The sequence below is a fragment of the Schistocerca gregaria genome, chromosome 5, assembly GCF_023897955.1.
Source record: "Schistocerca gregaria isolate iqSchGreg1 chromosome 5, iqSchGreg1.2, whole genome shotgun sequence".
NCBI lineage: Eukaryota > Metazoa > Arthropoda > Insecta > Orthoptera > Acrididae > Schistocerca > Schistocerca gregaria.
The window spans coordinates 208,467,964-208,485,182 of record NC_064924.1 but is presented as its reverse complement, the minus strand read 5'-3'; the positions used below and the strand labels follow the sequence as shown (position 1 = coordinate 208,485,182).

Genomic DNA, 17,219 nt, shown 5'->3' with positions numbered 1-17,219 from the left:
TCACCAGTCTGTTATTGTCTATGAGATGTCTGTCAGCTGCTGTATTGTCCTCTGCCATGCAGTGTCATGTGAACGTGGTATGGAGGACCATTTTGCAGAATTTCCAGACTATGGAACCACTATATTTGATCAAGTAGCTCCCCAGTTGGCATCAGAAGTGCATCTCGTATCAGTCCTCCAAAGAAGAAAAAAATCCTTGGCAATACTGGGAACCAAATCTGGGTCCTTTTCATGGCAGCCATCTACGCTGACCACTCAGCTCCGGAGGCAGACTTACATTGCGAATACATCTGTGAAAACTGCAAGACTACACTGGAAATTCGTGAAGTGCATATTTTGCCACAATGTAAAATGAAAGCGTTCATGATTTCAGTTAAGGGCGATACAGAAGTATGGAAGTCAGGAATTTACTGTGTCCTGTGCCAGATTGGGAAAATATACGTAGCCCAGACTATCCGAATAGTACAGGAAAGATGCACAGAGGGTAAGTGCCACATGTGTAAAGGACAACCGACAAAAAGATCTTGCAAGCACTGTCAGTTTAAGTGATGTACTGTGAATTAGGACAGCGCACTGGGCCATAGCAATAGGATAAATAATTTGAGGTAGTCGCTTATAATACAATGGAGATCAGACTTCATTATTATCTTGTAAACACATTTGTTTCCAACTAAATAAGGCTTGGGACCCAGCCTTGTGCATGCTGCATGCAAGCAAGCTGCAACAGTCTGTCTTACAGTATTGTTGTTGCTGTTGATTGTGTTTCATTTTTTGTTACTTTTCACAATTTTCAGTAATTTATGAGAAAATGACTAAATTTACTTTCTTTTTGTTTTTGTGTGTGTATTAGTTGTCATCCTCCCCCACCCTCACCACAATGCTGTCTAAAAGAGAACAATTTTTTACTTGTTGGAAATAAGCAAATTCTGAAGTTCATGCTGTAGATTGTGGTTCTGAAGTTCTACATTAATAAAATCCACATACGCATTGTCACCTCACATTTTGTGAGGGAGTGAAACAGCATATCTTAATTTTTTTGGTTATACGGTGAAATAGTTAGTTGATCATATTTTTTTTCCATTTGGTACTACAAAACTCAATTTTTACAGGTCAGCCAGACGTTGGAGAAACTTCGTGGTGCATTATTCCAGAGACCCCCCTTGATATCTGCAGTGAAAAGACAATTGAGGGTCAGAACTATATATGATAGTAAACTTCTGGAGTACGATGAAGAAAGCAATATGGGTACGTCATTCAGAAAGAATTGTCATGGAAGTTGTGATTCAGGTGGTGGTTTGGAGGTAGCAGCATAGATAATTTGTAAAGAAGGTTTCAGTGTATCTTAGAGTGAAATTTTGTGCTTGGTTGTTAGCAGTGTATTCTTTAGTTACTCTTTATTTGGGAGTTTGTTCTTTACTTTGTTAAAGATTTTGCTGTTTGACTTAGGTCTGCATGGCTTTAGGCTGTATGTAAACAGTACATCTTTCTGCATTGTCTACTGACTTTGGTATATATTGGTAACACAGCTGGTGCTGGAAATAACTGCAATGTTGTGAAAACCCACCACATGTAGCGCTTTTCACATTAAAAGAAGTATGGCATTTGGTCATCCTGCTTCTCTCATTGAGATACTTTAGAATGGTGATTCTGCAGTAATTGTGAGGATATAACAGTTTGCAGAGGCATTTTAGCTGTTGAAAATGTTACTTGCAATGGAGAAGGTGATGGCATGTCAAACTATATTCAGTACATTTTACATGTAGCCATTACTGGGAAACCAAATGGACAAGCCAGGAACAGTAGTAGTTCTATTTCTGTACAAGGTTTAGTTTCATGTTTGTTCTCGCATACTTCTGCGAAGAAATGAAATTAGTCGTGTGTTTTTTTTTTTTTACTGTTCTCACTAGTGTGCACTAATTGAGAAAAAGTTCTAGTGTGAACAATAGTGTGTTGGGATTGTGAGCTTTCTTTGGAGTGTAGTACAAACCAAAAGCGGCATCGCAGAACAAATTTGATTGAATCCAGTGATTTCTTGGGAAGTTCTATGGTCCTTGCGGTATAGCCACCATCTAGTTACTGTGCCTGTTGTATATATGCATACAAGGAGAATTGGCCACTGCCCATAAAATGCTGGACGCTGTATTGGCCATGGCTGACAGGCTTCAGGCTGCTTCCATGAGCTGTGGTGATGTTTGAGCATCTGAGGTGAATCCTTCAGCACCTTGGTGTACTGCATGCGGGAATTTGCTACTAGGATAGTGACGTACATGTGGCATGCACTTGTGGGTGTTGTACAGAGAACTCCTTTCACAGGCCTAATAATACATATAAAGTTTTTTTTAATTACCGCTACCAGTCACAAACTTTGTCAACTGTTGTATTATTTATTTATTTAGCAACTTGTTTTGAGGGTTAAACCTCCTCTTCAGGCTAAATGGCATTAAAAAAACAACTTTACAATAAGATCGTACTGATGTTACTTAGTCTTTTCATAAATGCTGTGTCATGCTGTGGAAGAAGAGAGAACTTAGTAAGATGTCCTTTGGAAGCTGGACTTATGTTTGCACGAAATGCTTTGTAATGGTCACTCACTTTTTCATTCAATTTTACAAAAACAGTAGAAATTTAAGACCTCGTTTTCAGTGAAAATTCAAAAAGCAATTCAAAGTATTGAAGATCTTCGTATCCCATCCAAGGCAAGCTCATCTCCTTTGACATAGTAAACTTCTGTAGCAGCATACCCATCAAAGAATCCATAGATATAATCAAAAATAATTTATTCAAAGCTCAGACTATGTCCACAGCTGAAGTTGTTGAATTAATAGTGTTGCTAGAGCTTGTTCTTTCACACAGTTATTTCACATTTAATGGCAAAATGTACAAACAAGATGTAGGCCTAACAATGGGAAGTCCTCTAAGTGGATCATTGCAGAAATTTTCATTAACTACCTTGAAAATAAACTTCTCAACAACAAAGAAATAATAACCCAGAAAATAGTATGCTGCTGCAGATATGTTGACACATTCATTGTATACAACAACATCCAGTTCAGCATAGAACATGAGAAAGATAACAAAATTAATTTTCTAGACTTGGCAATAAGTAACACAAATCAATCCCTAAATATCAACACAGGTACAGTCATCAATAAATCTTCCACACATCCCAACTCACATAAACAAGACACATTCAGATCCTTCTTAAACAGAGCACAGAAATTCCCACTTAATGCTGCCAACTATGAGACAGAAATGAACACTATCAAATACAGTGCACATAATAATGGCTATCACAAACATGAAATGGATACACAGTCCAATGCGCAACTAAAAATAACAGCAATCAATGTGATACAGCTTCCTCACACAACATCCAATAACCCAAGTACATAATGTTGCCATATTTAGGTGTCATATTAGACAAAATAGCCAAGCTATTCAAAAAACAGACATCACGATCACCTTTGCCACCAACTACTACTTAAAAAAGAAATTGATACATGACATCTCACACACAGAGAAACTTAACAAAGCTGGAATTTATAAAATTACTTGCAGTCATTGCATCAAATATTACATTGGTCAAACAGGAAGAAATTTTAAAACCCGCTTCAAAGAACACATTGACTGTTTCAGACTTGGCAAACCGAAGAAATCAGCTATAGCGAAACACATAAATGAAACATAACACACTGTTACAATAGACAACGATCTCAAAGTACTAAATAATTTAGAAAAGAGCTGGAAAGTGGACATCTTGGAAGAAATACCCACATTGGGAATAAAGAGATCCTGAATGAAATGACAGACATCAAAAATTCACATTTCTTTTCCAGTTTCACTACAGTACTCCTAGAATAAAAGATACATAACATGGGTGTTGTTTGACTGTAGCCCCAGCAATAGCTTAGAAATATGTAAAATCAATAGTTTATATCACAATGTGTTCAATCATATTGTAACAGGTGCTCAATTTGTAATGTATTTCATGAACACACATCTGTAATATGATAACAAGATGTGCAGGAGACATGTAAACATATGACACCACATAGATCGACAAATCGATAGTCAAATCGAAACCCGCTGTATTTTGACTGCCATCTTGTCCACCACACTACAGAACTGTTTGAGATCGCGTTTCCAAGTTACTGCTGTGTTAGTGACAATATGTGTACCGTGACCAAGAGAGCCACAGAAATGGAAGCACCGCAACACATCACATTTCTTAAGAAGCTCTTGTAGGAATGGCAATAGGCATTTAACTTCTTGACCAATGCTGTCATTGAATGTCATAAATTGAGGTTTTTCCTCATATTTGCTGATTATTCTATGTATGTGGCCTGTTGGGTGTGCAACACACCACAGTGCACAAGGAAAAAATTATATTTTGTGTCAAGTGTCAACCAGATCATTTGTCTAAGGTGACTGGAAAGATCGGTAAGTGTGTGTGTGTGTGTGTGTGTGTGTGTGTGTGTGTGTGTGTGTGTGTGTGCGCATCACCAAATAAGGAATTGCTTGATAAAATGAATTGTGCCGTTTTTTGTGCAAGATGCTGAAGGGGCATCACGTTGTAAAGCTTGCACTGGCAAAGCATGCCCCCTCCCCCCATGTCGTCCTCCATGGACCTATCAATTTCTTGTGACTGTGTATGTGTTGTGGCGAGCATGGTGCCCCTTGAGCCATAGCAGTATGCCTTACTCTCGTGTGCTGCAATCCTGCTTGCCGAATGTTCCTTTTCTCTAACTTTGTCCGTTAGATGGCTTCCTTGTTGACAACCAGGCTATGGTTGCTTACTTTACTTTTTGCAGATTTACTTTTACCCACACATTTTGGCTAATTTCCATTTGATCCCAACATTTGGGTTTGACTTTCACGGGTTTTACTTCATCTCTCAAAATTGTACAGTAATACAAGCCATGCAGGGAAGGTTGCTCAGTGCATGTTCCAGCCACTGGGGAACCCAATCTTAACCACTTGTGTGAGCAGATCAAATTAGGTGGCCAAATTCTAACATGATAGCCTGTTATTTGTGGGTTAGCATGTGGGGAGGGTGTTCTTTAGGTCACAGTCATATCTACCTGCCCACCACCCCCTCCCTTAACAAAGCAAGGAGTGCACTGTAGGTGCCAGAGCTGAAAACTCCTCATGAAATTGGAGGAGGAAGAGTTAGTCATGTCTGGCGCAAGGGGACTTTGAGCATGTGTGTTTGTAGCAGAGTTATGCCCTTGGGGACATCCTCCAGTCAGTGAGGGTGCCACAGTCAATAATTTGCAGTGAAAAGAGATCAACTTTTTCATGCTGTTGGCTGCAAGATCCTACCATCTTGCAAGAGAGCATAGACCATTTCACTGCAGAGAGATAAGATCCCAGGACTCTCCCTTCCTTGGAAATGACATAGGGGAAGCATATTCAAAATAAATGGTGAGAGATACTCTCTTATGCACCTAGTTTATGCCAACAGTTGCAGTTGCAATTGCGAGGGAATCCTGAAACACGTCTATCGTTAGAAGGCAGGTAAGGACAAGATATGCTAATAGCTTGTGAAAAGCGCAATTGCGGTGTAGAAATAAATTTGTTACATTGTTGCAAACCCATCCAAATTTTCCTTTCTTAGACTATTTATGGCCCCTAAAAATTAAATTTTCCATTGAAAAATGTATAGTTAACTTCTGTAATCCAACATTTAACAAAAATTCACATATTAACCATATGACAAAATACTCCCTTTTTACATGTCACCATGTGCCAAAAAGTAGTTTAAAGTGTTTTGAACTTTTATGATATGTGATGGACGTTAGGAATAATTTCCTGTCACTATTGTGGGGCACACGGGCAGAAGAGTGCACTACATACAGTCAATTTTCTCTGATTTGAGATATCTCCTGCGAAGTTTAAAGAAAAATTCAAGATTTTGCTTCATTTTGTATGCTGCAGTGTATGACCTAACTACCATCAAATGTAAGTTCGTTGTTTTTACTGCAAACTTACGCTGTTTTGTATGGTAGATAATCATATTTTATGGACTATAAGACACCACGGACTAAAAGATGCACCTTAATTCTTAGCCTTTTTATTTAAGAAATCTTACCATTTTTATTATTAGATTGCAAAGTCGGACTAAAGGAGATTCTTACTTCACGCAACCAAACTGACCTTTAAAATTCCTGAAAATTGTATGAACATTCTTCTTCTTTTTCCTCCTCCTCCTCCATTGGCATCATTATCGTTTTCACATATTTAAGATGGTCTTCACTGCCATCGAGAATGTTACATAAGTTGCACTTCTTGAAAGATTTAACAATAATGTCTTCTCTCACTCTAGACCAAGACTGTTTTATCCACTGACACACTTGTTTGATCGTAGGTCACTTTAAAGCTACCTTCGGCATGAATTGAGGTTGGGTTTCATCCATTTGTTCCATTCCTCTTTCTTATTCACTTTAAATGGTTTCTTTATTAAGACATCAAGAGGCTGCAGTTATGAAGAGGCAAGTTCTCCTGGAACAACAGCAAGCTCTTAATTTCCCCGTCTCAGTTTCTGTTTCACAAAGTTTTTCAAATGACTACTAAATTTGTCTTTCCCTCCCACACACTGTTAATCCAAAATTTTATACCAGCTTTGTCCATCCACCCTTGTAATATACGTGAACACCACCTTCTGGTGGTATCTCAGAAGGTTTCAGCATTGTTTTGCCCTTGAAAACGGTTATTGGATTTCGTACCGTCAGCACTACATGAAAGGACAACAGTGTAGTGCACTTTTTCTTGTCCACTTGTTTTTATAGTTGCGGTTTTAACACCTTTCATGGCAACAGTTTTCTTACCCACCACATCAAATGTTGGAGGGGCTGTGTCCCTATTCACTATTTGGCTTACTTCCACACTGGTTTGCTTTCAATGTTGAATAATAAAGCGATGGAAAGTTAGTATCTTCTCTTCATAATGCTGTGACATTTTCTGAGGTATTTTGGTTTTGGTTCAAATGCTAAGTCCATAACACTACATAAACCTAGCACCAACCAACTCCACCCGTAGTCTAGACTGAGTTCCACGTAGTGCTAGCTTCCGAGCATCTGTTTGAATTTATCTTTCTTTTAATTCCAATACCATTTTGACGGTGTCATTTAATCCGTCTTAACACGTCATCATCTAGTTTTGTCCATTTTTCACTCAGTCCTTTACTTGCACATTTAGTCTTCCTATTTTTTTTCATTTATTATTTACTAGTCTGCCAATCACGAATAGATTTTTTTCTGTCGGTGGAGGGCCAAAATGTCACTAAACTAGTCTGCTTCCATGTTATTCTGAATATGCTATTACTTTCAATTTATAGCCTGCATCTTGTGAATACCTTTTAATTTTTTCTGTAGCTACTAACAAAAATATTGTACTGTTTGATAACAAACAGCTTTCAATTAAAGTTCATGGGACCATGGACTGCAATGATGCATCATAGAGCACAGTGTTCTGGGTTTGTGATGATGGGATGGAAGAAAGACAGTCTCAGCACGCTTCTGAATACCCCACAACTCACGTTTGTTGCATTGGTGTACTGCTGCTGCCTGTTGAATCCAATGTTACCAGACAGAGATAGGTTTCCTGTGGCACTTTTAAGACTGGTGGAAATTTTAAAAGAAACACAGTACATTTTTATGTTAATTTCGAGTATAAGACATACCTGAATTTTGGAAGAAATTTCTTTGAAGAAAAAAGTGCATCATATAGTGTAAAATATGATATTGAAATACTGCAATAATTACAGTTCAGTCTTCTGAGAAAGATAGCAGACCAGCCAGGTTATGTGTGGCTTGCTACTCGTACTGATTCTGCTGCATGGACTGGCAACCAGTCTCATCTGAGTACACCTTCATGTAAGCAGAACTGCAATGTTCCACTTCGGGATTCAGGATTCTTTCTGTGTATTCTCACTCTAAGGCTTTTAGAACTTGATATGTATTTTTGCTCATTTGAAGAGTTTAAAAAACTGAAGGTTGAAGATTTCGTGTAAACGGTCACCTCAGCACATACCCCAACATTGTTTTGTGTATGCAAAACAATTAGGTTTTCGAAGTTTTAGGTTCAGATTTCTAGCAAAGATCTTTTAAAACTTTGATACTATAAAGTTGTGTGTTACAGTGCTTAAAAAGTCTTTTTTTGTGAAAGAATGTTTAAAATAAATCTGAGTGTATCAAGTAATAAAAGTGAGTTTGGCAGTGTGATCTGGAATTAAAATTTTCCTGATGACAGTGTTTTTGATAACAGATCTTTAGTATCAGCTCTGAGCAAGGTGATAGTGATGTGTGTTCCTTGTTGGACAATTGGATCGCACTTAGCTTTAGTTATTGTCTGTACGTATGGTCTGCAACATATCTAAAATATATTTGTCACCTGTTTGTTGTTAATTCATCCTGGCTTCTGAAATTCCATTGAAACAACTGTATTATGCTTCCATGAGATGTACCTGATAATATAATGAAAAAAACTTCACCATAGCAACAGAGCTACTTTTTCATTCAGAATTCCAAGGGAAACAAGAGTTTCTGTTCTTGTAGCTACTTTTGGGCTCTAAAGTGTAAATATTTCTAAATTTGACCTTCTATTTGCTTTGATTTGCTTTGATTTGCTATTTCAGGAATTTTCTGGGTCAGTTGTGAGGCTGGAACATACGTCCGTACATTGTGTGTTCACCTAGGACTGATGTTGGGGGTGGGTGGCCAAATGTTGGAACTGAGGAGAAACAGATCAGGTAAGCAATAGAATTTTAACTGACCTGTAATTTCTTTTTTTCCTGTGACATCAGATTCTTATTTTTGAAAGTAACATATACCAGTTTGTTTACAAATGAGGGAACTTTATATTTAAGTATATTGTAAATTTATTATAGGGATTCAGAGTGAGAAAAAGGGAATGGTTACTCTTCATGACGTCATGGATGCACAGTGGTTGTATGAGAACCATAAAGATGAATCATATTTACGTAGAGTTGTTCGACCACTAGAAGAACTTCTGACGTCACATAAGAGGATAATTATGAAGGACAGTGCAGTAAGTGGCCTATGTTTTTTGTTTGTGGTTTGCAATAAATTTGTTATGTTCGCAAGCAGGTCTAAATACATTTTGAAGAGGTCATAAATTAATGAAAAATATGAAGCCCTCCCAAACCAATGTAGTTACATGTTGTTTGTTGTATTTGTGATACATTCAGAAGCATCATTCATTCCTTAATTCTTCTGTTTTGCTCACTGCACACCTATGAAAAGAATATATACAGACATTATTAACAGGCATAGGTGTAATGATGCGCACATAAAAAAACACAAAACTAAGAATTACTTTGAAATAAATGTTTGTGTGTGTCTTTGCTGCTACACTACTGGCCATTAAAATTGCTACACCACGAAGATGACGTGCTACAGATGCGAAATTTAACTGACAGGAAGAAGATAATGTGATATGCAAATGATTAGCTTTTCAGAGCATTCACTCAAGGTTGGCACCGGTGGCGACACCTACAACGTGCTGACATGAGGAAAGTTTCCAATTGATTTCTCATACACAAACAGCAGTCGATCGGCGTTGCCTGGTGAAACGTTGTTGTGATGCCTTGTATAAGGAGGAGAATAGTGTACCATCATGTTTCCGACTTTAATAAAGGTCGGATTGTAGTCTATCGCGATTGCGGTTTATCGTAACGCGGCATTGCTGCTCCCGTTGGTAGAGTTCCAATGACTGTTAGCAGAATATGGAATTGGTAGGTTCAAGAGGGTAATACGGAACGCCATGCTGAATCCCAATGGCCTTATATCACTAGCAGTCGAGATGACAGGCATCTTATCCGCATGGCCGTAACGTATCGTGCAGCCACATCTCGATCCCTCAGTCAACAGGTGCGAACATTTGCAAGACAACAATCATCTGCACGAACAGTTCGACGACATCTGCAGCAGCATGGACTATCAGCTCGGAGACCATAGCTGTGGTTACCCTTGATGCTGCATCACAGACCGGAGTGCGTGCGATGGTGCACTCAATGACGAACCTTGGTGCACGAATGGCAAAACATCATTTTTTTTGGATTAATCCGGGTCCTGTTTACAGCACCACGATGGTCACATCTGTGTTTGGCGTCATCGCAGTTAACGCACATTGGAAGCATTCGTCATCACCATACTGGCATATCACCCGGCATGATGGTATGGGGTGCCATTGGTTACACGTCTCGGTCACCTCTTGTTCGGATTGATGGCACTTTGAACAGTGGATGTTACATTTCAGATGTGTGAGGACCTGTGGCTCTACCCTTCATTCGATCCCTGTGAAACCCTACATTTTAGCAGGATAATGCATGACCGCATGTTGCAAGTCCTGTACGGGCCTTTCTGGGTACAGAAAATGATAGACTGCTGCCCTGGCCAGCACATTCTCCAGATCTGTCACCAATTGAAAACGTCTGGTCAGTGGTGGCCGAGCAACTGGCTCGTCACAATACGCCAGTCACTACTTTTGATGAGCTGTGGTATCGTGTTGAAGCTGCATGGAGAGCTGTACCTGTACACTCCATCCAAGTCCTGTTTGACTCAATGCCCAGATGTATCAAGGTTGTTATTACGGGCAGAGGTGGTTGATCTGGGTACTGATTTCTCAGGATGTATGCACCGAAATTGCTTGAAAATGTAATCACATGTCAGTTCTAGTATAATATATTTGTCCAATGAATACCCGTTTATCATCTGCATGTATTCTTGGTGTAGCAATTTTAATGGCCAGTAGTGTATGTTATACATTGTGCTTATATCTGTTAAAGAAACAGGTAGTATACTACTTAATCTGTTAGAAGTGCACACACTCAGTAGAACAGATTAAACTTTTCAGTCATTATTGGAATTCAGAAATAGGAAAAGAAAATGTGCATCTGAAAACCTAGCTTTTGCCTTTAACCAAAAAGTAAATAGTATTTAGACAACTAAAAATTAATGTCATTTTTATTAGAATGCTGGGATCCAGATTAAAAATATTGAAAAAGAAAGAAAACACTGGTTGTCCATGCTGTGTGTAACATAAAACTACTTCAGAAGCCTGTTGTAAGCCTTTTAATACATCTGTGAGAAGTGTTCTAAATCTTTTGGAACAATAATGCACTACATTGGAGACTTATTTTACCCTCTGTGCATTTGGTGGGAAAAGTGTTAATAAGTTGTTTAAAAAATAAGTTGGGAGATCTACCTACTCAGTGGTTCGTTACTTCAATTTTTTATTTTGCAAATCTGGCTGTTAATAAAAAAGATTGCAAATGTATCGTGTACAAATTTATAAGTGAAACCATTCCATTTATTCCTCGTACATTTACAAATTTGTCCTCCTGTGTTGCAGGAGGCTGGTTTTTTAATAGGTAGAGAAGTAAATTTGATACATAGAAAAAATGTGATCCTCGGGGGAAAGACACTGGGCTTTTGGACATGTCATATTGTGCTCTTGACATGAAGTAAATTAATTAATTTATTAATTGAGTAATTAATTGCCACTCCTTTTGCTAACATGATATTTACTTATGTTCATGACTGTTTTCGGCCTTCGCATCCAGGTCATTTTCAAGTGAATTTGAAAACTGGGTCGGGCAAAGCAGTATAAACATTTATCCACAATAAATACATATTTGGTTTTGGTAGAGAATATGTGATGTGCATGCTAGATTCACCATCAAGCCAAATATTAAAAGGGCATAATAAAAAGTACAAACACCATACACAGCCAATAATCACATCCACGGTGGCATCATTTATACTGGCTAGCAACTGTTTGTGTTACTATTATCACTTGGCAATAAGAAGAAATATTTGCCTGAAAACCAGCAATGCTCTTTGTTGTTTGTGTCTGTCAATGCCTCAGCACCTCTACTATTACCATCAGTCCTGCCATCATATATATTCTGCCAATGACATTCCATTACCACATTCAGAAAGTTTTGATGGTAGTAAACCTCCTGAAATTGCAAATAAGAAAATTACCACAAACAATTTAGCCATGTTAATACATATTAACTTTGTCATTTCATCCCATTTACATAATTTCTTAGTTGCTTAATAATATTCATGAATATGTATTCCATCATTTCCTGCTGAATGAAAGACAGTATGTTTTTTGCCACATGTGTATCGCTTCTTTTATTTGTGAAGCATATGCAGTGCACTGTAATGTGTGTATAATAAATGTATTCTTCACTAGTTACAAATATGTTGCTACATTGTATTATGTCTTGCTATTTCCTTGTTTCTCATGTTAGAAATAAGTTTCGCAGTGCAAATTATATGAGGTTAAAAAAGTTAAAAAAAGCCAATCCACTTATCCACATCTCTCTCTCTCTCTCTCTCTCTCTCTCTCTCTCTCTCTCTCTCTCTCTCTCTCTCTCTCAGTAAATGAACAAATATTGAACTACACCTAGATACCAGAATAAAAATAAGACGAAGGATAAACACACAATGGCAGTTGGTAACTCTACGCACTGTAAACACGCACATTCAGTACACAACGATAAGTTGCTGAAGTAAAGTGGTGAAGTGTTGAAATAAAAGTGGTTAAGAACTCACTGAAAAAATAGCCATTTAGAGTGTGTGGACTGAGTGAATACATCTTCAGAATGAAACACTCTGGATTAACATCATCAGAAAATGTAAGAAAGACCAAATGATGATTTAACATCATATAAGTTAATACAGTAGGGACACTACGAATGTAGTGCATGGTCATACAAGTTAAGAATGGGAGTCTCATGGGAGGCGTGTGCAAGAGAGTCCCTGCAGTTGCGCTATCCTTTGTGCCCTCTGTGGCTCAGATGGATAGAGCATCTGCCATGTAAGCAGGAGATCCCATGTTTGAGTCCCGGTCAGGGCACACATTTTCACCTGTCCCCATTGATACCTGTCCCCGTTGATATATATCAGATGAAGGTATTAATATATAATTCTAATCATATAAGTTCAGCTGCAAAAGTTGTTCTAACATGACTAACAAGAGGGAACGTAATGTAGTAATATATTTGTAACTGCTATGGAATGCATTATATACAGAAAACAATGGAAAATCCAAGATGGAATGTAACAATATGTGTGGCAGTTTGGTTTTAGTTGTCTGAGGCTGCAGTTTGTGTGTCGTTTATTGTTGACAAGGGCCTTAATGTCGAAAGCTTTATTTGTGATAGTCTTTTTGTTGTGCTTATCAGTGACTCAGCATCTCTGCTGTATGGTGAGTAGCAACTTTCCTTCTCAATATATATATATATATATATATATATATATATATATATATATATATATATATATATATATATATATATATATACTTAAAACAAATATTAAGGGCCATTGAAGAGGCTTCGTGAATAAAAGAAATGAAACACTTGTATTGCAGTGTGTGTGTGTGTGTGTGTGTGTGTGTGTGTGTGTGTGTGTGTGTGTGTACAACAGAACACCATTACACATTTGAGCTTTCAGTCAAAGCATTCTTCAGGAAGGAACACACACTCATGTTGAACGCTGAAGAGGCATGAAGTCAAAGGCTTTCACCGGCAACACAACAGCCCAATGTGGTGCATGTTCTGCCCACTGGGCAATGCTATCTTAACCACTGGTTGTGTGAATGGATCTAATAAGGTGCTCAGATTCAATATGATAGCCAATTAGTGAGTGTTTAGAGTGCGGAGGGGGGTTGTCTTCAGGTCACAGACCTATCTACCTGCCCACTATCTTCTCCCTTAAAGGGCAAGCAGTGCACTGTAGATGCTGTAAGTTCCCCTTGCACTCAGAGGAGTAACGTCATGTTTGGTGCAAGGGGACTTCAAGCAGCTGTTGCTGTGGCAGGGTGGTGCCCATGGTGACATGGGATAATTTGCAGTGAAAGTGGCTTCCTCATGCTGGTGGCTAAAAGATTCAGCCATCATGCCAGGAGTGTAGGTCATTACAGTGCAGAGAGATATTCTTGGTATTCCATTTTAAACTGCCCTCCATTGAAGTTCAAAGAAGGAATACACCTCCATGAACACATTAACTTAAACATATTAAAAACAAAGATTCCAAGACTTACCAAGCGGGAAAGTGCCGGTAGATAGGCACAATAAATAAAACACACAAACACACACACAGAATTTCTAGCTTTCGCAACCGACGGTTGCTTCTTCAGGAAAGAGGGAAGGAGAGGGAAAGACGAAAGGATGTGGGTTTTAAGGGAGAGGGTAAGGAGTCATTCCAATCCCAGGAGCGGAAAGACTTCCCTTAGGGGGGAAAAAAAGGATAGGTGTACACTATCGCGCGCGCACACACACACACACACACACACACACACACACACACACACACACACATCCATCCGCACATACACAGACACAAGCAGATGTGTATGTGCGGATGGATGTGTGTGTGTGTGTGTGTGTGTGTGTGTGTGTGTGTGTGTGTGTGTGTGTGTGTGTGTGTGTGTGCGAGTGTACACCTATCCTTTTTTTCGCCCTAATGGAAGTCTTTCCGCTCCCGGGATTGGAATGATTCCTTACCCTCTCCCTTAAAACCCACATCCTTTAGTCTTTCCCTCTCCTTCCCTCTTTCCTGAAGAAGCAACCGTCGGTTGCAACAGCTAGAAATTCTGTGTGTGTGTTTGTGTTTTATTTATTGTGCCTATCTACCGGCGCTTTCCCGCTTGGTAAGTCTTGGAATCTTTGTTTTTAATATATTTTTCCCATGTGAAAGTTCCTTTCTATTTTATTTACATTAACTTAAACAGATAGAACCAACAGTTCATGCTAATTTCAGCATAAGACCAGTTGTACTGAATCTATGCTATGTAGTGCTCTATGATATAAGATGATACATCTCACGCAGTTAACCAGTAGAAACTTGCCTCACTGTACCAGCACCATATATCATAAACACTAAAGTCTTCTGGAAACAAGTGTATGGCGGAGGCAAAATGTTTCACATTTTGCAACTTAGCAGTTGTGAGTGCAGTATGTACCAGATCTACTGATCAGAGCTCTTGAGGTGTGCATTTTAGAACACATGTTTACTAAACTTTTTTGCTTCGAATGATCATTCTTGTCATGTCCCTGAGTATTGACCATTCCTGCTTGCACCCTGTTCAATTACTTGGGGTTATTTGCAACTAAGGTGCATTTTTAAAAACGTAAGAATCGTATCAATCTGTCAGTATCAGCACAAATATCCAAGTGAAATCTGAGCTGCAGTGATGCAGGTTATTTAAGCAATATAATGCAGTAAAATATGAAACGGGTCATATAAAATCTAAATATTGTGCATTACTGACCTGGTCATTAACCGTTGTTGAGTGCCAACAATTGACACTAATAGTTACCAGAATCAGTGCTATGTACATGAAAAGTGGGCTATATTTGTTAACCTAATTCATAACAGGCACCTGAAATATAATTTACACAGAATCCAAAATAACTGGTCATTTGAACATAAAGCCGCCACTTAGTTTAATACTTTCAAACAAATGTGGCTGAGTAGTAATCACAAACTGTCTCCCCACTGTGTGTCTTGGCTACTAATTTTTAAAATCTTTTATGGAACTCTTATTCCTCAATTCATTAAGAGTAATACCTGTGTGTAAATAAATGTGTCTGTGTATTTCTCTTTCCCCATAACACCAAGTAATCTCATTTTATTTGCTTCATGTCGGACAATAAGGTGATTCTTAATGTCTCTTGCGGTCTGTTTTTGTTGTCTTGGGTGAGACCAAAAGATGAGTGATTATTTCACTAAAATAAATATGTTTCCTGAATCTTGTGTTAAATTTGCTTTCAGTCTGTCCCACACACAATTGATCACAGTTGATGCACTGAAGTCTGACACCTGATTATAAATAAAGATCTTTTTTACTGTTGCATTCCCCTCCCCCGAGGTGCATGGCTCTTTTAGGAGTTCATGTGTGGTGCCCATTGGGGCCCAGAGCTTCCTGGTCTGCACTCCCTTCCCCGTGCCCTTCCCTCCTCATCCTTGCTCCTTCCCCACTGCCTCCTCCTCCCCCTCTCTTCGTGTTCTTACTTAAGTTGACCTGACTATCCACCCATTTCTTGTATTCCTTGTGGTTTTGTTCCCCTCGCCTTTTCTGTTTCATCCTTCCTTTTTGGCAGTTTTGGTCCCCCTTTGGGTATTGACCTCTACTTCTAGGAAGAACTTCCTCCCTAGTGTCTATGGCATGGATTCCTCTCGTATCTTCATACCACAGCCCCCCTCCAGTCCTCTGGGTCATCAGTGCGTATAGCCAGTTTGTATGGTGTGGTTGTTGGGTACCTATCTGGCTGAGCCCTCCTGACAACACAGGGATCACACTACTGATAGCTGAGCTGTTGCCCCTCCAGATACGCATAGCAGAGGTTGCTTGTCATTCTGGACCATTGGAACTCCGGACAATGGCCGCTGTGCCAGACGGCTCTCCCTGTGTCTGGTGACGCCAATGGGAAGAGGCCCCTGATCAGAGTGGACGGTATCAGAGCGGATTCTTTGGATATGAAACGTATCAAGTTCCAAAAATCTGGCCATATCTGTGGTTGGTAGTGGATCATTGAATGCTTACGACCTTACGGCCTTTTCTTTCATGGCTGCTCTCGGGGAAGAGGGCCAGGTTTGCTGGCTTAGGGTAAAACACATTGCCCGCTATCTGGTCTGTACTAAGACTGATGGTGATACATTCATTGCCACAAATCTTTTGTTTTCTGTGGAAACTATTGAGACAAGTTTGGCAATGTGGAGTCTTTCAGTATGATGCTGGTGGGTTTACTGGTGATTAAAACTTCTGCTGCCCAATCTGCAGCTCTTCATGCTTTTGATCATCTTGGCGATGTCCTGGTGTCCATTACACCTCACCAGTCTTTGAAGATGATTGAAGGAGTCATTTTACGTAGGGACCTCATCTTTCAAACTGTGAGAAACTCTGGATCAATCTGGAGCGATGGGGTATTCATTTTGTTTGGCATGTGCTGAAAGGTTGTAAGGGAAATCGTGCCGATACTGGGCCATTTTTTTCTGGCTTTTGAGGGAGGTACCTTCCCAGAGTATGTCGAGGTTGTGCGTTATCATTGTGATGTGATGTGATGGCATGCATCCTGCCACCCATGAGTGTGTTTGGTGCTTTCAGTGCTTACATTTCGGGCACGTCTTCCCGACGTACAGCCATGTGAATTGTGACAAGGCGCCTCAGATCGCGCGGCT

The 17,219-nt window shown here is 39.2% G+C and overlaps 1 protein-coding gene across 1 annotated transcript in view; it reads left to right on the top strand.

Moving 5' to 3' along the window:
- Positions 1–17,219, top strand: part of LOC126272345 (H/ACA ribonucleoprotein complex subunit 4) — a 68,252-nt gene that overhangs the window by 19,076 nt on the left and 31,957 nt on the right. The window contains exons 5-7 of the mRNA XM_049975143.1: positions 1,110–1,245; positions 8,636–8,749; positions 8,888–9,048. Coding sequence (XP_049831100.1) covers positions 1,110–1,245; positions 8,636–8,749; positions 8,888–9,048 — 411 coding nt within the window. The remainder of the gene's footprint in view (positions 1–1,109; positions 1,246–8,635; positions 8,750–8,887; positions 9,049–17,219) is intronic.